At 45.1% G+C, this 27,456-nt stretch overlaps 1 protein-coding gene across 4 annotated transcripts in view; it reads left to right on the forward strand.

Moving 5' to 3' along the window:
• The window catches only part of LOC115099856 (dimethylaniline monooxygenase [N-oxide-forming] 5-like), an 86,618-nt gene extending 59,731 nt beyond the window's left edge, over nucleotides 1-26,887 (forward strand). For 3 of the 4 annotated variants that reach the window (XM_029617749.1, XM_029617750.1, XM_029617751.1), the window contains 3 exons: nucleotides 5,922-6,277; nucleotides 9,861-9,933; nucleotides 25,364-26,887. In XM_029617749.1, coding sequence (XP_029473609.1) covers nucleotides 5,922-6,277; nucleotides 9,861-9,933; nucleotides 25,364-25,631 — 697 coding nt within the window. In that variant the 3' untranslated portion in view covers nucleotides 25,632-26,887. The remainder of the gene's footprint in view (nucleotides 1-5,921; nucleotides 6,278-9,860; nucleotides 9,934-25,363) is intronic. The other variant, XM_029617752.1, reaches the window with a different exon arrangement.
• Nucleotides 26,888-27,456: the final 569 nt, after the last annotated feature.

The following is a 27,456-nucleotide window of genomic DNA, read 5'->3' on the forward strand; positions in this document are numbered from 1 at the left end:
AGCACATTACCGGGCACATCTAAAGCTTGCCTGAGCAAGAATGTTTTCTATTGCCTTTTAAGAACATAAGAACATGCCATACTGGGTCAGACCAAGGGTCCATCAAGCCCAGCATCCTGTTTCCAACAGTGGCCAATCCAGGCCATAAGAACCTGGCAAGTACCCAAAAACTAAGTCTATCCCACGTTACTGTTGCCAGTAATAGCAGTGGCTATTTTCTAAGTCAACTTAATTAATAGGTAATGGACTTCTCCTCCAAGAACTTATCCAATCCTTTTTTAAAAACAGCTATACTAACTAGGGATGTGAATCGTTTTAGGACGATTAAAATTATCGTCCGATAATTTTAATATCGTCTTAAACCGTTATGGAACACAATACAATACAGATTCTAACGATTTATCGTTATAAATCGTTAGAATCGTGAGCCGGCACACTAAAACCCCCTAAAACCCACCCCCGACCCTTTAAATTAAATCCCCCACCCTCCCGAACCCCCCCCCAAATAACTTAAATAACCTGCGGGTCCAGCGGCGGTCCGGAACGGCAGCGGTCCGGAACGGGCTCCTGCTCCTGAATCTTGTCGTCTTCAGCCGGCGCCATTTTCCAAAATGGCGCCGAAAAATGGCGGCGGCCATAGACGAAAAAGATTGGACGGCAGGAGGTCCTTCCGGACCCCCGCTGGACTTTTGGCAAGTCTCGTGGGGGTCAGGAGGCCCCCCACAAGCTGGCCAAAAGTTCCTGGAGGTCCAGCGGGGGTCAGGGAGCGATTTCCCGCCGCGAATCGTTTTCGTACGGAAAATGGCGCCGGCAGGAGATCGACTGCAGGAGGTCATTCAGCGAGGCGCCGGAACCCTCGCTGAACGACCTCCTGCAGTCGATCTCCTACCGGCGCCATTTTCCGTACGAAAACGATTCGCGGCGGGAAATCGCTCCCTGACCCCCGCTGGACCTCCAGGAACTTTTGGCCAGCTTGTGGGGGTCCTCCTGACCCCCACGAGACTTGCCAAAAGTCCAGCGGGGGTCCAGAAGGATCTCCTGCCGTCCAATCTTTTTCGTCTATGGCCGCCGCCATTTTTCGGCGCCATTTTGGAAAATGGCGCCGGCTGAAGACGACAAGATTCAGGAGCAGGAGCCCGTTCCGGACCGCCGCTGGACCCGCAGGTTATTTAAGTTATTTGGGGGGGGGGGTTCGGGAGGGTGGGGGATTTAATTTAAAGGGTCGGGGGTGGGTTTTAGGGGGTTTTAATGTGCCGGTTTTTCGATTTTTCGATTTTTAACGATTTTTCACGATTTTTCACGATATTTTACCCCCCCAAACGGCAACAATACGATTCCCTCCCCCTCCCAGCCGAAATCGATCGTTAAGACGATCGAGGACACGATTCACATCCCTAATAACTGCACTAACCACATCCTCTGGCAACAAATTCCAGAGTTTAATTGTGCGTTGATTGAAAAAGAACTTTCTCCGATTAGTTTTAAATGTGCCACATGCTAACTTCCTGGAGTGCCCCCTAGTCTTTCTATTATCCGAAAGAGTAAATAACCGATTCACATCTATCCGTTCTAGACCTCTCATTATTTTAAACACCTCTATCGTATCCCCCCTCAGCCATTTCTTCACTAAGCTGAAAAGTCCTAACCTCTTTAGTCTTTCCTCATAGGGGAGCTGTTCCATTCTCCTTATCATTTTGGTAGCCCTTCTATGTACCTTCTCTCGCAATTATATCTTTTTTGAGATGCGGCGACCAGAATTGTACACAGTATTCAAGGTGCGGTCTCACCATGGAGCGATAGAGGCATTATGACATTTTCCGTTTTATTCACCATGCCCTTTCTAATAATTCCCAACATTCTGTTTGCTTTCTTGACTGGCGCAGCACACTGTACCGACGATTTCAATATGTTATCCACTATGACGCCTAGCTCTCTTTCTTGGGGTGTAGCACCTAATATGGAACCTAAGATTGTGTAACTGTAGCATGGGTTATTTTTCCCTATATGCATCACCTTGCACTTATCCACATTAAATTTCATCTGCCATTTTGATGCCCAATTTTCCAGTCTCACAAGGTCTTCCTGCAATTTATCACAATCTGCTTTGATTTAACAACCTAGTACATGAAGTATGGTGGAGATGTTTCAGAAAGGAATTCCATTCATTAGTTCCTATGACTGACAAAGCCCTTTATTAGTAGATGGCGCCCTGGACTTCATTTGCTTATCATCCCTCTTCCCACCCCCTGATTCGTAGTAGAAGGCCATCCAGGCCATGATCCCTCCCTCCCATCTCCGATCCACATCAGAAGCCTTCTCTGGGCCCTGGTACAGTTTTATACATTGTGAAACAGTGCGAGGCAGAGTAGCAGCAGAACCAACCGAAGGGAACTTCCTCTGAACTGATAATTCAGCATTCTGAAGGGATGGGTGGATGTGTTCAGGTAGGTGCATGCAGAAGGCCTTCTTATCAGAATGGGGTGGTGATGAAATTGATAGCTGGACCCCAGAGATGCCATTTATATCAAGGGTGGCCAAGTCCAATCCTCAAGAGTCAGAAACAGGCCTGGTTATCCACAATGAATAGGCATGAGAGAGATTTGCATGCACTGCCTCCATTATATGCAGATATGTCTCACATGTATTTATTGTGCTTATCCTGAAAACCAGGCCTGTGTTTGTGCTTGAAGACCAGCGATGGCTGCCCCTGCATTAGATTCATGAGTTGGGATGGAGTTGGCAGCCTCCAGAGGGGCATTTACTATGAATCAGGAGGGTGAGGGGGGACTTGGGACCTGAGGAGGAGGCCTTTGCTTCTGCTCCTGAAGATGGGGGGGGAGGGGTGTAGAATTGCATCCTTGATGGAGGTGGGGGCCTTACTTCTCAATAGGGGTGGGAGGTCATTGCAGTAGAGGTGAAAGGAGGGCATTATTTTATGTCAGGTGGGTACATTGGTGAGTGGGATCCCCTGTGTTAATCAGCCCTTACATGTTGATCCAGTTAGAATGGGGGCTTTCAATATTCTCATCACAACTATTAAGAGAAAAGTGCAAAACTTTATTATCACAACTTTCAAAAGTATTTTAGAAATGTGTCCATACACTTTAAAATCACACATACACTCATTCACACCTTAAAAAACAGCAGAATACACTCGTGCCAGTATATAAGGCTCCACTGAGCCTGTATAAATATACAATACCTTTTTGATATAGCATGTACTTAAATGCCCTGTGGATATATCCACTTACAATCTATATATCTCTAACTTCCACCTCTGTTATCCAATTCTTATAAACATGGTATATCAAATTAACACTTTTAAAATTGTATATTAATGACAACACTGGCCACTGATGTGTGATTCTGATTCTTGGAATGTCCGTTTTCAACTTTGGATATAAGTTGTTTCCTCAAATATGAAATGAAAAAGAAAACCCAAACAACAAACCATTTTGTTGTGTTGCTTTTGCATTTTAGTTTGTATGTGGCTGAAACGCAGAAACGAAACATAAAAAAAAAATCATAAATGAAAGCAAAAACAAAATTAAAGTTTTTCTCACTCAAACCCCTTCTAACTCTCCCTCCCCCCAGAAAGACTCTTTATAACCCCAGCTGAAAGTAGGCCCCTTTATTTTATTTTTTTTTTTATTTGAGTTTTTTTTCTATACCGGCATTCACGGAAGTTCGTATCATGTCTGTTTACATAAAACAAGGGGTGATCAATAAATTATAAACGTACATAACTATAACATGAGAGTATACATTTACAAATTATAACAAATTATAACAAGTGCGCAGAAAAAGCAGTTACAATAAAACAAGGATGGTTCTAACTGGGAGTAGAAGAAGAGGATGATAGAAGTTTAACAAGAAGTAGAACGTGCAGTGGTTGGTAAGTCTGTATCAGTTTAATGGGTGATAATCAGTCTTGCTGTATTTGGTGGAAGAGCATCAGTCAGGGTCCGGAAAGGCTTTCTTGAACAGCCATGTCTTAAGTCTCTTTCTGAAGGTTGGAAGACATGGTTCCTGTCGTAATTCTAAGGGGATTGAGTTCCATAGTGGGGGACCTGCTGTAGAGAAGGCCCTGTCTCTCAGTGTTATATGTTGGGTGGTATTGGCGTGTGGTACCTGTAGATATTCTCTGTACGCTTCTCTGATGGGTCTGTTGGTGGAGTGTTTTTTGAGTGCTATTTGTAGATTGAGAGGAGCCAGTCCATGAATATTTTTGAAGATTGTGGTGAGGGATTTATGGATTATTCTGTAGTGGATTGGCAGCCAGTGAAGGTCTTTAAGTACTGGCGTAATGTGATCTCTTCTCCTCTTGTTCGTTAGGATTCTTGCTGCCGTGTTCTGAATCATTTGGAGAGGTTTAGTATGGGATGATGGGAGGCCTAGTAGAATAGCGTTGCAGTAATCTATTTTCGCAAAGATTATTGCTTGGAGCACTGTTCTGTAATCATGGAAATGAAATAGGGGTTTTATTCTTTTTAATGTGTGTAGTTTGTGGAAGCAGTCTTTAGTTGTTTGATTAATAAATGATTTTAGGTTTAGTCTGTTGTCTATCGAAACTCCTAGATCTCTTACTTTTGAGATTTGTAAGTTGGCTGGCGGGTTCGTGGTGATTTTGCAGTTATCTGGAGAGATTAGCAGGAATTCACTTTTTGATTGGTTTAGAATTAGGTTTAAGCTGGATAGGACGTCATTAATTTCTTGAAAAGTTTTCCCACAATTCTAGAGTTTTATTGATGGATTCTTTAAGGGGGATCACAATCTGGACGTTGTCGGCATAAATAAAGTGTTTTAGGTTCAATTTGTTTAGAAGTTGGCAAAGCGAGAGAAGATATAAGTTGAAGAGTGTTGGTGAGAGAGAGGAACCCTGAGGAACTCCTTGTGAAGATGGGTATCTATGGGATTCTTTGTTGTGGATTTTAACTTTGAAACCTCTGTTCTCTAAGAAAGTCTTGAACCAAGTCAGCGCTGATCCTGCAATACCGATGTTCGCCAGCTGGTTTAGTAATATGGCGTGGTTTACAGTGTCGAAAGAGTTACCCCTTGGTAACTCAGCCTCAAAGTGGGGCACTTGGCTCATCACATAAGCATTCCTTTTGTTTCCTATTTAAAATATAAACCTTAAGGTGCTTTTAAGACACAGTAAAATACAGTAAAGTGCAATGAAATAAACCAATTCACTGATGTAAAATGCTTCTTGGTGTATCACTCAAACATTGGATTTGGTCAATAGTGGGAGGACTAGAATGGGTAAATGTGAATCGGTTATTTACTCTTTCAGATAATTAAAGGTCTAGGGGGCACTCTATGAAGTTAGCAAGCAGCACATTTAAAACAAATCAGACAATTCCTTTTCACTCAATGCACAATTAAGCTCTGGAATTTGTTGCTGGAGGATGTGGTTAGTGTAGCTGGGCTTAAACATGGTTTAGATAAATTCCTGGAGGAGAAGTCCATAATCAAGCTATCAATCAAGTTGACTTTGGGAATAGCCACTGCTATTACTGGCATCAGTAGCATGGGATCTACTTAGTGTTTGGGTAATTGCCAGGTTCTTGTAGCCTGGATTAGCCTCTATTGGAAACAGGATGCTGGGCTTGATGGTCCCTCGGTCTAACCCAGTATGGCATGTTCTTATGTTCTTCTTATGTTCTTAAGGAGTTACTAAAAAGAAGGAACATTGAAAAAGTACTCTTTGGTAATGAAATAAAAGTCAGAACTAAAAGGACACGTGAAATGATTTTTTGTTTTCATTGGCAGCTGAATTATCTAAAGATCTTAAGCTAGCATTAATTTTTGGAGATAGTTAACTTGAGTAGCAAGGCTAAAGTAGATAAATAAGATATCAAGTGCGCTGAAGTTGCTCTTGTACTAGAGTATAAAAAAATATCCCTGTCTTTACAATACAGAATTATTAGCCAGCACCCAACAATCAATGATGACCTACCAAATCGTATCATCTCTGGTAAAGTCCTGGTAAGGCCAAACGTGAAGATGTTCACCGAAACTGCCGCCATCTTTGAAGATGGAACCATGGAGGAGAACATCGATGCCGTCTTCTTTGCCACAGGATACAGCTTCTCGTTTCCTTTCTTTGAGGATCCTGCCTTCAAGGTTCACAACAATAAGATCCCCCTGTATAAATTAGTCTATCCTGCTGACCTGGAGAAGATGACGGTGGCTTTCATTGGCTTTATCCAGCCTATTGGCGCCATCATGCCCATCGCAGAGCTCCAAGCTCGCTGGGCTACTCGGGTTTTTAAAGGTGAGTGAATAAAATTGACCTGGGTGTCTTCAGGAGGGACATTTTTGGAATGAGTTTCTATGAATTGATTTAAAGAAATGCTAGCACTTTTTTTCTTGCTATAATTTGAAATCTACATGTACTTCTACTTCCAAAACAGATTTTTATATTTGGACATTCCCTCTCCCAAAAATAATAAAAAAGCTTAGGAAAAGGGGACAAGGGGAAAGAAAACAAAAAGAAAAAAGGGATTATTAGTATGAAAAAAAGGAGATTAATGAGAGGACTGTATGAGCATTTGCATATTGACCAAGCGACACCAGATCTTGCAAACTTATTTGTAACCAAACTGGGCCACGATGTCCCATAGATTTTAAGAATAACGAAAAACGAGTAAAGAAAAAAACGAGCCAGCACTATCTTAGACAGGTTCTAAGTAGGATTTCAAATCTGAGAAAATGGAGCCGCAGCCTTGCAAAGTGGTGCAGCAGAAAAGTGACTAGCGTGTTTCTGGTTTTTAATTTTTAACAATGAGTAGAAGGTGAAAGAAAGCACAGTCTGCTCCTAGTATGATACTTCTTATTAGCATAATTATCACCTCTCAAAAAGTCTGAATTGCTGTCAGATTATCTCCATACTTTGGTAAATTCTCACACTTTCCTGCAATTTCTCCAGCCTCTCCAGGATTATTACGGTTTCTTTTGTGAAGCCTGACAGGTGTGAGTTAGCACGGAAACAATATTGTATTTCAGTGTAATTAATGCATAAGTGAAGAAGTGCTGGCAATCCTCTAAACCTCTGGCCCGTAGTCTTACTCCATCCTCTCTTTCTCATTTGCTGCCAGCAAAGACTGTTGTTCATGATGAAGTAGTGAACAGAGACATAGCAAAAGACTGTAAGGCCCATCCAGTCTGTTCATCCATCCTTTAGCATTATAATTCTCATCTCTTCCTTGGAGATGCTCTGTAGTTACCCCAAGCTTGTTTGAATTCAGATACTGTTTTTTTCACTTCCATTGGGAAGCTATTCCACACATCTACCCCCTGCTCTGTAAAGAAATATTTCCTAAGATTATGCCTGAGTCTACCCCCTTTCAACCTCATCTCATCACCCCTTGTTCTAGAGCCTCCCGTGCACGGAAACATTTGAGATACTTCAATCGCTCTCATACCTCCTTTATTTTGCCTTTTCTCTAGGACATGTTTAGATCTGTAAGTCTATCCCCATATGCTTTAGAATGAAGACCACTGACCCTTTTAGTAGCCGCCTCTGGACCAACTCCATCCTGTTTATATTATTTTGAAGGCGCAGTCTCCAGACTTGTACTCAGTATTCCCAGTGAGGTCTCACCAGGGACCTATACAGGGGCAATATCACCTCCCTTTTTCTGCTGACCAGTCCTCTCCCTATGTGGTTGAGCCATGGATCTACACAAACGGGGTTTAGGAAGAGAGAGATGGTAATAAAGGCAGACTCCAGTTCCCTGTACTTTGAACTACATGATGGTTAATAAAGCCCTGCCAAAGCAACCTCTGGGCCTTAGCACACTCCATTCCATTTGATGAATACTATGGGGTGAAGAGCACCCTTGCAAGGATAAGAACCTGCCATACTGGGTCAGACCAAGGATCCATCAAGCCCAGCATCCTGTTTCCAACAGTGGCCAATCCAGGCCATAAGAACCTGGCAAGTACCCAAAAACTAAGTCTATTCCATGTAACCATTGCTAATGGCAGTGGCTATTCTCTAAGGGGTAGATTTTCAAACCGCGCGAATAGGCGTACTTTTGCTGGCGCATCAGGCGCAAGCAAAAGTACGCGGGATTTTAGTAGATACGCGCGTAGCCGCTAAAATCCTGGATCGGCGCGCGCAAGGCTATCGATTTCGTATAGCCGGCGCGCGCCGAGCCGCGCAGCCTACCCCCATTCCCTCTCCTCACCTTCCCCCCCCCTTACCTTTGTTGGGGGATTTACGCCTCCCAGAGGGAGACGTAAATCCCCGCGCGCCAGCGGGCCGCTAGCGCGCGGGACGCGATCTGGGGGCGGGTCCGGAGGGTGCGGCCATGCCCCCGGGCCGCCCCGGGCCGTAGACACGCCCGAAAACGCCGCGCGGTTCCGGCCCGCCCCCGACACGCCCCCCCTCCGAAAACCCCGGGACTTACGCGAGTCCCGGGGCTCTGCGCGCGACGGTAGGCCTATGTAAAATAGGCTCACCGGCGCGCAGGGCCCTGCTCGCCTAAATCCGCCCCTAAGTGAACTTAATAGCAGGTAATGGACTTCTCCTCCAAGAACTTATCCAATCCTTTTTTAAACCCAGCTACACTAACTGCACTAACCACATCCCCTGGCAACAAATTCCAGATGTTGTTAAATTGTTTAAAGATGTTCTTCCGGCCCCGTATTTACAGATACATGAGGGGTTGATTGTGGGAATTGTCTGGTATGGTAGTTAGCCTCAGAACTGTAACTCCCTTTCTAATATCTAGCAGGGATAAGGGATTACGTCTGGGAGCTGTTGGGACTTGAGACCCTCCATGGGCATCTCTTGGGTTCCTCCAAATAGGGTGAAGCTATGTTTCAGGGACCTATTGTAACCTGTTTATATTTTACAAATAGCCACCAACTACGCTGCAAGTGTTGTTCCAAATACACTTAATTTACTGGTGCCAAAGCTGCTGAACAGTGATAAGCTAATGAGTAATATATTTCTTTTCTTCTGGTTGCACCCATGGAACATAGCTACATAACCAAAAACAAAGCATGACAGGAGGAGAGGGGTCTCTCTTGACATTAGGATTGCTTCCAGGTTTCCTCAGGAGTCTAACCTTGAACTTCCTTGGATCCCCTTGGTACCTGTTATCCCATTGCACCACCTCTTTAACTTGCTTCTCTCTGAGTGGTGCTGCTTCTCACTTCTTCGTCCCTAAATATAGTAGTACCTGGGAGGGAGGAACAAACGGGGTCAGCAGCTAGATTGGGTGTTGAAATCTCCTTCTGTTTTCAGAAAGATACAGGCTGCAAACTCCTTCTCCACTGCTACCTGCGTCATTAAGTTAGTCACCACGTTATGATGGTGACTAACTTAATGACGGCATATAAAAACTCTTAAATAAAATAAATACATAAATAATTTAGGCCAGAGGTCTCTTCCCCTGGAGACAAATCTAGGAAATGTACTCTCTCAGGATGGAGACACTCCAACTCCGAGATGGTAAATATAAGACCCAAACGTTACAATAAACAAGCCAGGTGTATCCTCCTAGTCTAACTGATTGCAAGTCACAACCTGTAAGCCACTGAAGGCAAGGAGACTGGATACGGATGTCCTTTTATAATCTCCAAAGTAAGGGTCCTGGAACCCTCTCTTAGACCACTACACTAAAGACCATTGAGGCTACGCCTATGGGGGAGTGCCCTAGCAAACGATCTGGCTAATTACTACTCTGCCAACTCCAACACGTCTTTCAGTGGGAAAGACAGATAACCCTGGTAAGGAAGTGGACATTGTTGGCCCTTGTCTTCTGTGTTCAAATGAATAAATGTTCTGTTTTGCTTAGTGAAATTCAGCCTCCCTTTAAGCTCATATCTTCAATGTTGTTTTCTAGGGCTGATGAAGTTGCCTTCAGTAAATGACATGAAGGCTGATATTGCCATGAAGAGAGATGAACTGGAGAAACGGTATAGACTTTTATTGATATTGCATAACATATTTAAGTTAGTACTGTTAGTCAAGCCTGGTGAGGCTCAAGTGCTTTACTGCCATGTGTCAACATTTATTTTGAAAATTATATCAAAAAAATTGCACAAGCCATGCATTGTAACCAGCTGTGACTGTAGGAACTGAATAAAGCCTCAAGGTTTCCCTTTTTTACTGCTGCTTTTTTTTTTCTTTTGCAAGAGGCCAGATTTAGAGGACAGAGAGCAGCAGTGCAAGTTATTGCCTTCCAGTGTGCCTCAGCCATGCTGTAGAGACATCAGCATCCACTGTTCGTCCAGTCCTTGACCTCTCTACTGAGACTGAGATGGACTCCCTAGTAATTTCCTATTTTAAGGGGACAATTTTCAAACTGTACGCCTACGTGCAAAATCCACAGGTTACTCCTGGGTGAATTCTGCGCACAAAAACTTAAAATTCTGCAAAATTCATATTAGTCAAAACAACACAATTTACATGACAGTCTTTAAGTAATCCACAATCATATAATAGAGAGGGAAAACCAATCACTATTTTCACAATCTTCAAAAATCTTTAAATGAGGACAACGATATCAGACTCAAGTGCCCTGTCTTTAATCCACTGTCTCTCGCCTGCAATGGGCCCCAAGCAGTACCAGCCTCTCGTAGGAGGAAACGATAAACGATTAAAAGAAAGTCCTCATTTAAAGATTTTTGAAGACTGTGAAAATAGTGATTGGTTTTCCCTCTCTATTATATGATTGTGGGTTAAATTTGGGAAGGAGTTGCTTCTGTGTTTAGTCTTTTTAAGTAATTACATTTTAAATTAATACAGAAAAAAGTTATTACTTAAAGATGCAGAATTTCCCTAGAAATTCGCTGTAAGAGTGTCCCTTCCACTCACTCTCCCTACTCCCCTGGCCACTTTGCCCTCTCAGGCCCCAACTCCTCCACCTGCCAGTATCTCTCCCCTCCACCTCTAGGCTCAACCCCTTCCACTCTATCATCAGTCCCAGAGTTTGACCCCACTCTCAGTACCTCCCCTCACACAGGCTCCCGCTGCCCCTCCCTCTCTCACACACACGCTCCCTCTCTCTCTAGTACACATACACACCCCCTCATACAGGCTCCCTCACTCTCACATACACCCCCCTCACACAGGGCCCTCTCTCTTGCATACACACCCACACAAGCGCCCTTTCTCTCTCACACATACATCCTCACACAGGCTACCTATGTCTCTCTCACACACCCCTTCACACAGGCTCTGTCTCACATATACACAATCCCTCACACAGGCTAGCACCCTCACATACACACAATCCCCTTTTCATACACACAAGCTCCCAATCTCTCACACACATACACACTCCTTCACAATCTCCTCATATAGGTTCCCTCTCTCTGAAACCCACACTCAAGCATCTCCTCCCGGCTCTCTTACCACCCATGCTCTCTCACACCCTCCTGCTCTCTCTCACCCTCCTCTCCCCTCCCTCACACCCCCTCCTCTCTCTCTCTCACCGGGGCCTTCATCTTCGCCACGAACGAAGCACAGCCCGCGGCACATGCAGGTCTTCGTCTTCGCACGCTCCGTTTGTGGCATGCTGGGGTCCCCTCTGCTATTTTTCTGCACAGAATTTGGCAATTCTGCACAGGGTGGGTGGGGTGGGATTCTGCGCTCCACAGTAGTGCAGAATTCCTCCAGGACTAACAGGTACTTTGCACCCACAGACGTTGTACCTCATTTTATGCGCGTGCTTTTCCTTTGACAGTCGCATCCCTGGTACAAATTACCCTCTGAGTCTTGCACCTGTTTCGTTGTGTGCAAACTTTCTATAGAGCATAACGTGCATAGATTTGGGAATCCAGGCACTTTTGGCCTCATGGAGGCAGATAATTCCAGTGGTTATGTGTTTGTTGGGGGAGGGGAAAGTATCTCCAGAAAAAGTAGGTGAAATGTCCATGGAGTGGATAAAGCTGCGGCCTATGAACCAGGGAAGCCAAAATCCTGCTTCTCCCACGGATGCTTCTTGTGAGCTTGGGCCTCTCACTTTGTGCTCCACTGCCTCAGCTGCAAACCGAGACTATAAACTCTCCCAGGCAGGGAAATACCTTGCCCTCAGCTCAGATTTGGAAAAGGCAAGTCGTCCAATCCAAAATCCAAATCCATACAGAGATTTGAACTGACATGATGACTTTGATCAGCCACTGAAATGTGCCTTGTTTACCCAATTCCCAAATAAATAAACACATTTCAAAGTGAAAGAAGAAGCTGAAAACCCAGGCAAAGCCCGCAGGTAAAAAAACAAACAAAAAAAAAGTAACCGCAGACTTTGTCCCAAAAAAGCCAACTTTGAAAACTGCCCCCTAAATGCGGACGTGAAATACAAATATAACCCCTGTCCTGCTAACTAAAAGGACACAAAAGCGCCTTTGGAATCAGTGACGCAAGTAAATGCCCCCATGCTGCCATGTCCTTTCCTGGCAGGGACACAGATAAGTCCTATCACGCTGCTTGGACTTGTGGTTGCCTTTATGGCACTTTCCAGTACAAAATACGCACAGATGTTCACACAAGGCTCAGCTTGTTCCAAAGAAAAAATATTTACTGGAGTATTTGGTGCAAATGAATAACTTGGCAGATGGTTCACTTGGGCTTAGTGCAATCCATACAGAACCAGAAAAATCTGCAGTCACAAAACTCTGCTGCCTTAGAGGATCCTCACGGTATACGCTTTAGAGATACTCCCCCTCTGGGACTTTCCCTCACTTGGTACCTGATCAATATGCTGCAGATCTCCTCCATTGCAGTTCAAAACTGGAAAATTCTCCTGACAAGGTGCAGGCGTAAACTCTTTTAAGCAGTAACTTGGTAGCAGGTTCACAGTCCTGGCAGTCCCCCCTTCAGTTGCAGCAGCAAATCTACTCTTCCAGCCAACGGATGTAATCTTCCACTGCAGACGGGCTAACTCCCCTCTAACACAAGATCAATTTCTGGTTCTCTCACTTTCTAAATCAGTTCGTGACCCAAAGAACGCTTGGAGGCCTGGGAACCGAACCCTTGAGTCTTAGCTACCTTCCTAGAGCAGGATGGAAGAGTGGTCGAAGATATGGCAGCTGAGATTCATGCCAAGAAGTGCAGAGTCATGCATATGGGGTGAAGGGCTGATGTGCACGGAGCAGGAGAGAGACCTAGGGGTGATAGTGTCTAATGATCTGAAGTTGGCGAAGCAATGTGACAAGGTGATAGCTAAAGCCAGAAGAATGCTGAGCTGCATAGAGAGAGGAATATAGAGTAAGAAAAGGGAAGTGATTATCCCTTTGTACAGGTCCTTGGTGAGGCCTCACATGGAGTACTGTGTTCAGTTCTGGAGACTGTATCGCCAAAGAGACAGAGAAAGGATGGAGGTGGTCCAGAGAAGGGTGACCAAAAGGTGGATGGTCTTCATCGAATGACTTATGAGGAGAGATTGAAGAATCTAAATATGTATACCCTGGAGGAAAGGAGGAGCAGAGGTGATATGATACAGACTTTCAGATACTTGAAAGGTTTTAATGATCCAAAGATAACAACAAACCTTTTCCATCGGAAAAAAATCAGCAGAAACCAGGGGTCACGATTTTAAAACTCCAGGGAGGAAGATTCAGAACCAATATCAGGAAGTATTTCTTCACGGAGAGGGTGGTGGATGGCTGGAATGCTCTTCCGGAGGAAGTGGTGAAGACCAGAACTGTGAAGAACTTCAAAAGGGCATGGGATAAACACTGTGGATCCATAAAGTCTAGAGGATGTGTATGAAGAGTGGGTGGCTTGTGGGGAATGACGGCTACTACCTGGAGATAATACCCTTATTCAATAAACATGCACACGGTTAATGCGACTCCAACATTGCTCTAAGCTTCAACGGCAAGAGGTAATGTGGAAAAAAAGGATTTCCATTCACAAAAAAGCGGGGAGTAGCTTGCTTGTTACGACAGTTACTACCCCAAACCAAATAAGCCTGATACTCACTTTTAATGCATATCCAGCATTAGGGATGTGAATCGTTTATCTGATGATTGAAAATATTGGACGATATTTTCAATCTCGTCAGTTGTCGGGGGGTCCCCGATAGCGATAGGAAACCCCACGATTAATTACGTGGGTTCTCTTATCGTTATGGTGGGCGGGGGGGGCGGGAAAAAAAGGGCATTTAAAAGTAAAACAAAACACAGCTCGACCCTTTAAAATTAGTTCTTTAGTATCCCCCCCTCTCTCTGGACCCCCCCAAAAGTTTCAGTACCTGGTGGTCCAGTGGGAGACCTGGGAGCATTCTCCCGCTCTTGGGCCATCAGCTGCCAGTAAACAAAATGGCGTCGATGACCCTTTGCATGTGAAAGGGTATCTATGCCATTGACCGGCCCCTGTCACATGGTAGGAGCAATGGACAGCCAGCGCCATCTTTAAAAATGGCATCCAGTGGCTCCTACCATGTGACAGCGGCCGACCAATGGCATGGATACCCTGTCACATGCTAAGGGCAAAGGGCCATTGGCGCCATTTTGTTTACTGGCAGCTGATGGCCCAAGAGCGGGAGAACGCGCCCGGGACCCCCCACTGGACCACCAGGTACTTAAAAATTTGGGGGGGGGGGGAGGTTGGAGGGTCCAGAGGGTGGGGGGATACTAAAGAACTAATTTTAAAGGGTCGGGCTGTGTTTTTGAGTTATCGGCTTGGCACAGTCGATTAAAAAAAAAACAAAAAAATTGTTTGGACCACGGGAAAATAATTTCCCGATGGTCCACGAATCCGGAACAGATTCTGGTTCCGATTCACATCTCTATCCAGCATAGCTCTCTGCTTCAACAGCAAGGGAGAAAGACTGATACTTCACGCATATCCAGCATAGCTCTCTGCTTCAATGGCAGGGGGAATGGAGAAAAGTGCATCTATTAGGGATGTGAATCGTTTTTTGACGATTTAAAACAATCGTCAGATATATTTTAAATCGTCAAGAGTCGCGATACAATAGAAATTCCCCCGATTATATCGTGAAAAATCGGGGGAGGGGGAGCGTGGGGAAATCCTGCACAACAAAAAAAACCCCCTAAACCCACCCCGACCCTATAAAATGAATCCCGTACCTGGTGGTCCAGTGGGGGCGCGGGGACTGATCTCCCGCTCTCGGTCCATCGGCGCCATTTTGGCTGCCACTCAAAAATGGCGCCGATGGCCCGATAAAAAAAAAAACAACCCACCCGACCCTTTAAAAATGACCCCTTAGCTTCCCCCACCCTCCCGAGCCCCCCAAAACATTTTAAAATTACCTGCTGGTCTAGTGGTAGTCCCGGGAGTGATCTCCCGTTCTCGGGCCCTCGGCTGCCACTCATAAAGATGGCGCCGATGGTCCTTTGACCTTACCATATGACAGGGTATCCATGCCATTGGCCGGCCCCTGTCACATGGTAGGAGCACTGGCTGGCCGGCGCCCATCCAGTGCTCCTACCATGTGACAGGAGCCGGCCAATGGCACGGATACCCTGTCATACGGTAAGGGCAAAGGGCCATCGGTGCCATCTTTGAGTGGCAGCCAAAATAGCGCCGATGGCCCGAGAGTGGGAGATCGGTCCCCCGCGCTCCCACTGGACCACCAGGTAATCGTAAAAAGTTTTGGGGGGCTTCGGGAGGGTGGGGGAATGTAAGGGGTTAATTTTAAAGGGTAGGGCCTCACTAAAAAAAAAATAACGATGTGAATCGGAACCAATTCCGATTCACATCAGCCATGATCAGATTTTTTTCCCCCCTCTAGCCGAACCCGATCGTTAAGATGATCGGGCACACGATTCACATTTCTAGGATCTATATATAGACAACAAACAAGGACTGAATTATGTGTTTCATAATGTGTGCACATTGTTATGTGTTTCAATGTATCCCGCCCCTGAGGCGACAGTTTTTAGTTCCTTGTAAACCGGTGTGATATGTATCTTATACAGGAACATCGGTATATAAAAATTAAAAATAAATAAATTACATAGTCTGGGTAAACAAATAAGCATGGGTGTAGCTTGCTTATTGCGGCAATTACTATCCCTGACTAATTAAGCTAGATATTTCACTTAGATGCAGTTCCAACACTGCTCTCTACATTAATGGCAGGGGTGGAAGGGAAACAGAACCAAAAGGTTACTAAGAGCCAAGAGTAACAGATAAGTATGAGAAAAAAAAGAGTGCAAAAGTTTTCTGGGCAGACTGGATGGTAGGGATGTGCAGAGCAAAATTTTATGTTCATATTTTTTATGTCCGAAAGGGGGTCCCACTTGCGGCCAATATGGACATAAAAAAAAATCCAATGAGTTGGGTATATGTACATATGTGCAAAAAAAAATTTAAACCCCCTCACCCTCCTTAATCCCCCCCCCAGACTTACCACAACTCCCTGGTGATGGAGCGAGGAGTGAGGACGCCATTTCTGCAATCCTTGGCGAGAAGCATGTGACGTCGGCGGCACGTCGAGTGACGCTGGCGTCACGTGATTCCCGGCTCGTTCGCGCCGGACGGCTCGTTCGGCCCAAAAGAACTTTTGGCCAGCTTGGGGGGGTCAGGAGGCCCCCCCAAGCTGGCCAAAAGTTCTTTTTGGGCCGAACGAGCCGTCCGGCGCGAACGAGCCGGGAATCACGTGACGCCAGCGTCACTCGACGTGCCGCCGACGTCACATGCTTCTCGCCAAGGATTGCAGAAATGGCGTCCTCACTCCTCGCTCCATCACCAGGGAGTTGTGGTAAGTCTGGGGGGGGGATTAAGGAGGGTGAGGGGGTTTAAATTTTTATTTTGGCTCAACAATCGCGATTTCCCACATATCGAACATATCTATGTTCGATATGTGGGAAATCCGATCGTTTATGTCGAATCAATTTTTTAAGTAAAAAAAAAATATGAGTTGCGTTTTACTAATGCGGTCAATCCGAATGCACACCCCTACTGGATGGGCCGTTTGGTCGTCTTCTGCCGTCATTTCTATGTTTCTATATGTTTCTATGTAGGATGGCTAGCAAACACTCGGCTCGATCCAGTAAGGCCGCGGTAAAAACAGTGCGGTAGTGTCAGGCGCACCCTTCCTCCCCGCACGCACAGTTCTCTTCACTAACTCCCCGATACTCTCCTCTAATCGCATGCAAATGCATGCCGCGGCTTTAAAGCGGTAGGGAAGGGTTATGGCCGCGTAACCCATTTTACTGTATAGGCGCTTAATACAGCGCCTATACAGTAACCTGGGTGCGCTGGTACCTGTCATTTCAAATGACATTTGAAATGACAGGTACCAGGAAGTGTAAAAATCAAAATTTGTAAATACCTGTCGGAGGGCCGCGTGGGTCCGGGCGGCCGGCGGGATCCGGGGGGCGGGTGGTCGCGTGTTAAATCTAGGCCGCGGGTGGGTGGGCGCGGGCGGCAGCGGCGGCGGGGGGACACGCGTTAGTTCGAGACGGCCGGCGGGCGGCGGGTGGTCGCGTGTTAAATCTAGGCCGGTCCGCACAGGCGCGCATTCATTCATTCACTGCCGGTGGGGGCTGCCGGAGAGGCAACCCCCACCGGCAGCCCCCACCGGCAGTGAATGAATGAATGCGCGCCTGTTCAGCGTTCAGCGATACAGTCTCCAGCGATACAGTCGTGCAATTGGGTAGGGTAGGCAGCAGCGGGGTCCGGGGGTGGCAGCGAGATCCGGGGAGCCAGCAGCGGCAGCATGATCGATCGCGCAGGCAGGTAGGTGGCAAAGTAAAGATGGCCGCCTGCACGGGAAAATCGTGCAATTGGCCGCTGAAGACGTGACGTCACACCCCGTGACGCCAAACGTCGTGACGTCACGTCTTCAGCGGCCCAATTGCACGATTTTCCCGTGCAGGCGGCCATCTTTACTTTGCCACCTACCTGCCTGCGCGATCGAACATGCTGCCGCTGCTGGCACCTGGATCTCGCTGCCACCCCCGGACCCCGCTGCTGCCTACCCGCCGCTCCCGGATCCTGCTGCCGCCCCCCCCCCCCTCCCGCTGCCGCTGCCCCCCCGGACCCGCTGCTGCCTACCCGCCGCTCCCGGATCCTGCTGCCGCCCCCCCCCCCCCCCCCCCCCCCCCCGCTGCCGACCCGCCCGTGCGATTTTGGCGCTCATCCAGGGAGGGAGGGAGGAAGGGAGAAGGGACTACCGGATGCCGCTGATGGCTGCCCGCCGCCCCACGGCCGCCTGGACCCACGGCCCTCCGACAGGTATTTAAAATTGTTTTATTTTTTTATATAAACACACAGGTATTTTTGTTTTTTACACTTTTTAAACTTTTTTTAGCAGGCCCGAGCCTTGCTACTTTTTCGTTTGTTTTTTTTTTTGCCCTGGTCCCGTCCGGTCTCCTGCAGCCCCGTCCGGTCCGGACGGGGCTGCAGGAGACCGGACGGGACCAGGGCGGGTAAGCAATGTTTTTACCCTACACTACACTACACTAACTCCTACTAGGGGGAGGCGGTAAACTAGCAGGTTAAGGCCGCGGCAGAACAGCGGGTTAGGGAGGAGATAATATCAGCGCCCGTTACAGTATCGCAGGGGAATAGATAATTCCTTCATTATACAGCTTTTTCGTTCATTTACATGCCGGGTGCGGAAAGGGTTATGCGTCTGTTTTCAGAAGCGATACGGACGTGTGAAACTGGAGACTGTATCGCCGAACTGCCTTGCGCGCCCGAATTGTGCGCTACGAGCACGTTACAGACGGGCAATCCTCGAGCGGACGATACTGGATCGAGCTGACTGAAAGAGAGAGCAGAGAGCTAAAATGGGCTTCTCGGTTTCAGAAAAACAATTGTCCTCACAAAACTCCCCCACCAGGAAGTGTCTGAAAACTATAACACACTCCTTGCAACCTCATAAAAGAGTTCTTTTGAAGTCTAATGCAATTAAGGGCTAATTTTAATAGCCCTGCGCGAGTGAAAACCGGGAGATACTTGTGTGGCTGGGCCGCGCACGTGCCGAGGGATTTTCAAATGCCCACAGCCAAGTGCATGTCTCTCGGTACACACAGAAGAACAGGTTTGTGAAAAGGGGTGGACCAGGGGCAGGGTGTGGGCAGGGCGTGGGCGGGCTGAGGCGCTGTCCCACTGAAATGCGCGGCAGCAGCCGACCAGCCCGCACAACCTGCTACTGCTCCAGAGAGCAGCTAAGTAATAAAACAAAAAAAACGTAGGGTAGCTAGCGGGATTTTAGGGGTCGGGGTCAGAAGGGGGAAAGGGAGGCAGGAATTTCCCTCCCAGTCCACTCCTTTATTGGAACGGACTGGGAGAGAGCTATGTTAAAGGCCTAGAACTTCACCATGTGCATCTACTAAATTCCTCCCCACTCACACGCACAAGGCCGCACTTGCACGCACCGATGTAAAATCATGTGCGCGACCAGCAGATTTTGTAACGTGCGCACATGTCATAAAATCAGCGCGTCCATGTGCCGGGGGACTGCGTGCAGGTTTAAAATTACTGGCACTGTATGGGACGCTTTTAGGACACCCTTTCACAAGAGAACATTTGGATATGAAAAACTGACATCTCCGAGTTTCAGTGTGTTTTTAGAAAAGACATTCATCTATAATACCAGATACTATGATGGCTCTTAGACTGAGAAAATACCTTGTCGGTCTACCATCAATACAGACTGATAAAAGAAAAACATGAAATTGGATACAAATGGTACCTTATCTGCTCGCTGGAATAGCAATGTAAGGTGTCTTTCCTAATCACAATTACTGCCCAATGTCCTCACCAAACCTGGGGCCCACATGGGAGCATCAAAAACCTGAACCCCCACCCATAAATCTGAACCCGATATCACAGCCCATCAAAGTGGCTCCTGGACCCTTCAATTCCCCCAATCTATGGCCTTCAATAGTTTTCGAACCCTCCCATCTGGGTCCCCTCTCCCAATCCCCAACCCTCCAAATTACAGCCCAGTCATGATGTCTCCCTCAAGAAGTCATGACAGAGCTGCAGCAGCCTCATTCCCCCCCCCCCCCCCCCCCCCCCCCCCACCCACCCCCTACCTCCCAGATCCTCAAATCCCTAAGTTGTGGCATATTTGTGGTCTCCTGGAAAGAATTAAATTGTGGAACACACAATTCTCAGCTTCACAAGGATCTCCTCTGCCTTTCATGGGACCCACATGAAACAGACTATGATGGCAGATTAGGACAGTAAAGCACGTCTGCTCTGCCTTTTTCCGCTAGCTAGTGCCATTCCACAGACTGAACTTGATGGTTAGCTTTTCCCCTGTGCTTACCCCATACTGGCTTGAATTCCACAACCAGAAACTTACATTCTTCATCTAAATACTTCATCATTTCTAAATTTTTAACAGAAGTCATTGCGCAAGAGAACTCAGTCTTACGCTCTAAGAAATCAACCTGATAACCTCTTACTTGATATGAATATGTGGACATCTGCAGACATTGCAGATGGGAGAGACCTTCAGTACCAAGCACCCTATATTGAGAAGAATTAATAATTGGCATAAGTAAGATATTCAGATACAGGACAGGGTTGGATCAGGGAGTGGGACTGACTGGTGATGTTTCAGGGTCAAGGACACATTTTTGCTCGAGGATACAACTAGGCTTAGGACTCGCTTGGACTAGCATAATATTTGTAATATGTCTTGAGCTCCATCTAGCACCATGCTCAGACTCAATATACTTTATATGATTAACTAGAAGTCTAAGAAGTCTGATTAACAGAAGTCTAAGAAGTAAGATGGGAGAATTAGAATGTATAGCAGTGAATGATGACATAGACTTAACTGGCATCTCAGAGACATGGTGGAAGGAGGATAACCGGTGGGATAGTGCTATACCAGGGTACAAATTATATCCCAATGACAAAGAGGAGCACCTGGAGGCGGTATGGCGCTTTATGTCCGGGATGGCATAGAGTCCAACAGGATAAATATCCTGCATGAGACTAAATGCAAAATTGAATCTTTATGGGTTGAAATCCCTTGTGTGTCGGGGAAGACTATAGTGATAGGGGTATACTACCGTCCACCTGGTCAAGATGGTGAGATGGACAGTGAAATGCTAAGAGAAATTAGGGAAGCTAACCAAATTGGTAGTGCAGTAATAATGGGAGACTTCAATTACCAGCAACACGATAGTGCAAGGAAACATCAAAGTTCCACAAACAGTTCATCAAAAGGTGTATATTTATTCACATAGATTCATCCGGCAACTCCACTTTCATATAGCAAGCATCTTATAGAAGTCCCCCGACACAGGGGACTTCTATAAGATGCTTGCTATATGAAAGTGGAGTTGCCGGATGAATCTATGTGAATAAATATACACCTTTTGATGAACTGTTTGTGGAACTTTGATGTTTCCTTGCACTATCGTGTTGCTGATTACTTGCTTAAGTGCAGGTTTACTGCTTCTTGTGGCTTTGGAGACTTCAATTACCCCAATATTGACTGGGGTAATTGTATCATCAGGACACGCTAAAGAGATAACGTTCCTGGATGGAATAAATGATAGCTTTATGGGGCAATTGGTTCAGGAACTGATGAGAGAGGGAGCAATTTTAGATCTAATTTTCAGTGGAGCACAGGATTTGGTGAGAGAGGTAACTGTGGTGGGGCCACTTGGCAATAGTGATCATAATATGATCAAATTTGAATTAATGACTGGAAGAAGGACAGTATGAAAATCCACGGCTCTCGTGCTAAACTTTCAAAAGGGAAACTTTGATAAAATGAGAAAAATTGTTAGAAAAAAACTGAAAGGAGCAGCTACAAAAGTAAAAATGTGCAAGAGGCGTGGTCATTGTTAAAAAAATACCATTCTAGAAGCACAGTCCAGATGTATTCCACACATTAAGAAAGGTGGAAAGAAGGCAAAACGATTACCGGCATGGTTAAAAGGGGAGGTGAAAGAAGCCATTTTAGCCAAAAGATCTTCATTCAAAAATTGGAAGAAAGATCCAACAGAAGAAAATAGGATAATGCGCGTTGGCAAGTTAAATGTAAGATATTGATAAGACAGGCTAAGAGAGAATTTGAAAAGAAGTTGGCCGTAGAGGCAAAAACTCACAGTAAAAACTTTTTAAATAAATATATCCGAAGCAGAAAGCCTGTGAGGGAGTCAGTTGGAACGTTAGATGATCGAGGGGTTAAAGGGGCACTTAGAGAAGATAAGGCCATCGCAGAAAGATTAAATGATTTCTTTTCCTTCGGTGTTTACTGAAGAGGATTTGGGGATGGTACCCGTAATGCAGAAGGTTTTCATGGGCACAATAATTCAGATGGACTGAATCAAATCACGGTGAACCTAGAAGATGTGGTAGACCTGATTGACAAACTGAAGAGTAGTTAAATCCCCTGGAGCAGTGATATACACCCCAGAGTTCTGGAAGGAAATAAAAAATGAAATTTCAGACCTATTAGTAAAAATTTGTAACCTATCATAAAATCATCCATTGTACCTGAAGATTGGAGGATAGTTAATGTAACCCCAATATTTAAAAAGGGCTCCAGGGGCGATCCAGGAAACTACAGGACCGGTTAGCCTGACTTCAGTGCTAGGAAAAATAGTGGGAAAGTTTTTCTAAACATCAAAATCACAGAACATATAGAAAGACATGGTTTAATGGAACAAAGTCAGCATGGCTTTACCCAAGGCAAGTCTTGCCTCACAATTCTGCTTCACATTTTTGAAGGAGTTAATAAACATGTGGATAAAGGTGAATAGGTAGATGTAGTATACTTGGATTTTCAGAAGGCATTTGACAAAGTTCCTCATGAGAGGCTTCTAGGAAAAGTAAAAAGTCATGGGATAGGTGGCGATGTCCTTTCGTAGATTGCAAACTGGCTAAAAGACAGGAAACAGAGAGTAGGATTAAATGGACAATTTTCTCAGTGGAAGGGAGTGGGCAGTGGAGTGCCTCAGGGATCTGTATTGGGACCCTTACTTTTCAATATATTTCTAAATGATCTGGAAAGAAATACGACGAGTGAGATAATCAAATTTGCAGATGATACAAAATTGTTCAGAGTAGTTAAATCACAATCAGATTGTGATAAATTGCAGGAAGACCTTGTGAGACTGGAAAACTGGGCATCAAAATGGCAGATGAAATTTAATGTGGATAAAGTGCAAGGTGAATCATATAGGGAAAAATAGCCCATGCTATAGTTATTACACAATGTTAGGTTCCATATTAGGTGCTACAACCCATGAAAGAGATCTAGGCATCATAGTGGATAACACATTGAAATCATCAGTTCAGTGTGCTGCAGCAGTCAAAAAAGCAAACAATGTTAAGAATTATTAGGAAGGGAATGGTTAATAAAACGGAAAATGTCATAATGCCTCTATTGCTCCATGGTGAGACCGCACCTTGAATACTGTGTACAATTCTGGTCTCCGCATCTCAAAAAAGATATAGTTGCGATGGAGAAGGTACAGAGAAGGGCAACCAAAATGATAAAGGGGATGGAACAGCTCCCCTATGAGGAAAGGCTGAAGAGGTTAGGGCTGTTCAGCTTGGAGAAGAGATGGCTGAGGGGGGGATATGATAGAGGTCTTTAAGATCATGAGAGGTCTTGAATGAATAGATGTAACTCGGTTATTTACACTTTCGAATAATAGAAGGACTAGGGGGCATTCCATGAAGTTAGCAAGTAGCACATTTAAGACTAATCGGAGAAAGTTCTTTTTTACTCAATGCACAATTAAACTCTGGAATTTGTTGCCAGAGGATGTGGTTAGTGCAGTTAGTGTAGCTGGGTTCAAAAAAGGATTGGATAAGTTCTTGGAGGAGAAATCCATTAATGGCTATTAATCAATTATACTTAGGGAATAGCCACTGCTATTAATTGCATCAGTAGCATGGTTCTTCTTAGTGTTTGGGTAATTGCCAGGTTCTTGTGGCCTGGTTTGGCCTCTGTAGGAAACAGGATGCTGGGCTTGATGGACCCTTGGTCTGACCCAGCATGGCAATTTCTTATGTTCTTATGAAAATGTCATGATGCCTCTGTATTGCTCCATGGTGAGATCGCACCTGAATACTGTGTACAATTCTGGTCGCCGCATCTCAAAAAGATATAATTGCAATGGAGAAGGTATAGAGAAGGGCTACCAAAATGATAAGGGGAATGGAACAGCTCCGCTATGAGGAAAGACTAAAGAGGGTAAGGACTTTTCAGCTTGGAGAAGAGGAGACGGCCTGCGAGCGGATCTGATAGAGGTGTTTAAAATCATGAGAGGTCTATGAACGAGTAGATGTGAATTAGTTATTTATCCTTCGGATAATAGACTAGGGGGCACTCCATGAAAGTTAGCATGGGGCACATTATAAAAACTAATCGAGAAAGTTCTTTTTTACTCAACGCACAATTTAAACTCTGGAATTTGTTGCCAGAAGATGTGGTTAGTGCAGTTAGTAAGCTGATGTTTAAAAAAGGATTGGATAAGTTCTTGAGGAGAAGTCAATTACCTGCTATTAATTAAGTTGACTTAGAAAACAGCCACTGCTATTACTAGCAACGGGTAACATGGAATAGACTTAGTTTTTTTGGGGTACTTGCCAGGAGTTACTTGTGACTTGGATTGGCCCTGTGGAAACAGGATGCTGGGCTTGATGGACCCTTGGTCTGACCACAGTATGGCAATGTTCTTATGTTCTTAACTATGCTCCAGTCTTGTGGTCAATGTATATTTGCATATCATTTGTTATCCACGTTTTGCTTTCCCCTGGACAAAGGCAGAATATCAAATGAACATAAATAAGTGAAATAAATACATAAACTGCAAACAAGTACAATTAGAATTGGCTAAGACTTACATTTTGTACTGACTTTCAGACTTAAAATTCATGTTGTGTTATTACTGTACGTTTGAAGGTCTATATTCAGCCACTATGCAGCGAGGCTAACCAGATAACTTAGTATGAATATTCAGAGGTGTGACTGTGCTGCTGAATATCTCTAACTGTCTTAAAGTTAGCCAGATAAGTCTATCTAGTTAACTTTAGACTAAACTTAGCTGGATAAGCTAACCCCAAATATTAGAGTTAGCTGTATAACTTAACTAGCTAAATCAGCTTCTCCCACTTATACCCTTTCCCTGCTTGCCACTTAGCCAGTAACTATTTAGCTGGATAATAATTATCTGGCTAAGTAGTGGCTGCTGATCTGGCACTTATTCAGCTACTAGCACTTAGCCAGCTAAGTGGTGCTGAATATGGACCTCTGAATGCATAAGATGTATATTTTTCAGTTTTATTCTTTTTGGTTATAGGAAAGGGCCAATATGAATTGGCAAACTGTCTGTGTCTGGTACTCTTGTCATTCAAGGCTATTCTTCTTAAGATTCACGTTAAGAAAGATCCCCAGTGAAGGATGTGCTGATCATTGTGTTTCTCTTCCTTTCCCAGTTATGTGGAGAGCCCACGCCACACTATACAAGTGGATTTCATGGAATACTTGGATGAACTTGCCATGCAGATAGACGTGAAGCCCAACTTGCTCTCCCTTCTCCTTACGGATCCAAAGCTAGCCAAGGAAGTGTTCTTTGGTCCATGTTCACCTTATCAGTACCGCCTGAGAGGACCTGGAAAGTGGGAAGGAGCCAGGCAAGCTCTCCTGACCCAAAGAGACCGAATTATCAAAGCCACAAAACTCGACAACCAGATAATAAAATGATGACCCATTCCTTCTCAATCCCATTAACTCTTAAAGCAGTGGCTCTCCTATTTGTCTTGGCTGCGGTTTTCCTATATTTCTAGTTATTCAGTTTCCGTCTCATAGAATCAAGAGTGAGTTGATTTTTAACAGATGAATTAAATTTTAAGTAACTCCTCACTTTTGATTCCTCTTCTCTCCTCTGCTCCTCATTCTGCAAGCAATAGAAAGAGCCTTCATATCCCATCCACCGAGTTCCTCCTCTTTTAATATCCTTGTTTACTTTTTTATTGGCTTGATACAATTTTGCACACTTTTTTGAATCAAACTTTGTTCCTGAAGCCCTGTCTCTGCTGGGACTGAGAGGTCCCAGCAGAGACAGGGCTCCATCTCATCATTTCAGTGCGGTGGTGAGTGTCAGGTAGGGGAGAGGTCACAGAGCTATTGTACAATATCTAAACAACTAAAAAAGGAATAATCTATGAAGTCCATATTCAAAAGTCCCAAACATCATCAGACAAATCGGATGTTAAATATAACCCCACTCCCAACCCAGCCGGACAAGTTTTAGCTGGATAGCTCATAGTCTCGCTGAAACTTAGCCAGACAAAAAAAGAGGCATTCTGAGAGCATTCCTAATGAGGCAAAGGTATCCAACTAACTTAGCCAACATCAGCTGTATCTGACTAACATCAAACCATGGTAGTGCTCTACATACGTAAAACAGCCTATATCGGCGATAGAGCACTGTTGTGATGATATCGTTATCTTGTGATATACATGATAGTTATCATTTCCCCACCCTGGTACCCTCCCCTATTATAATGACGTTCTTTGCACGTGATTTGCATGAATAATGCAAATGCATGCAAAGAAGGTCATTACAAGACAATTTGATGCAAATATTTTATTGCAGTTGACCAAGAACGTGGTCAGCTATGATAAAATAACAACACCTCTTTGAAATGCAGTAAATGTGAGGTGGGAGCACCTGGAACCTAACGTGGGTCCCAAGGCACCGGCCCAAAAGAAAACAGACCTGCAGATCAAGAAAATGTTGAGCCCTGACCCCTGGCTCAACCTGGGGGCACCACTCAAGGCAGCCCTGACTGCCCAAAAGAAAAGAAATAGCCAACTATGCCTACGCGGCGCTGGCACCCCCATCCTGTCCCACCCAAAGGTAGAATAAAAGACAAAGACCCCTCCCTCCCAAAGATAGAATAAAAGACAAAGGTTACACTGATTGAGGTTCAGTCTCCCCCCCCCCCCCCCCAAAAGTAAAATATAAGCACTGGGAGTTCAGTGCCTCCTTTACCCCTGAACCTTGAGAAGGATCATACGGTCCCTTGATGGGGCCAGAGCGCACCCTCACATCCGGCCCGGTCTTCGCCATTTTTCAAAATCTCGCCATCCTAACCTTGCCCCAGCTATGTGACTGGGGCAAGGTCCAGGGATCAGAGCATCTATCCATGTGTGGCCAGATACCTTGCCACTTCACCAAATATATTCAAAATATATCCAGTTAAATGGTTGCAGAATTTGGTCCCAGACCTGCAAAACAGCAATGTTTAGTTCTTCTCTGCTTTAGCACCTTCAGTTACATATAGATAAACGGCCTGGCAAACCACTTCTGAAAAGGTAAGGTACATGAAGAAAAATAAGAGGATGGACCTGTCGTGCCCTGGAAAAGGTGATCTCAAACCAGAATATCTTTTATAGGACAGAGTGAGTAGTCTTCATTATCTGCTTATTTTCTTATAGAGAGTTTACTTTCTTAGAGGGGCCTGTAGCTAAAACATTAACCAGCTTGTGAAGAGCGGGAAGCAGAAATAAAATGTGTATGCTT

This window comes from Rhinatrema bivittatum, chromosome 10, assembly GCF_901001135.1.
Source record: "Rhinatrema bivittatum chromosome 10, aRhiBiv1.1, whole genome shotgun sequence".
Classification (NCBI taxonomy): Eukaryota; Metazoa; Chordata; class Amphibia; order Gymnophiona; family Rhinatrematidae; genus Rhinatrema; species Rhinatrema bivittatum.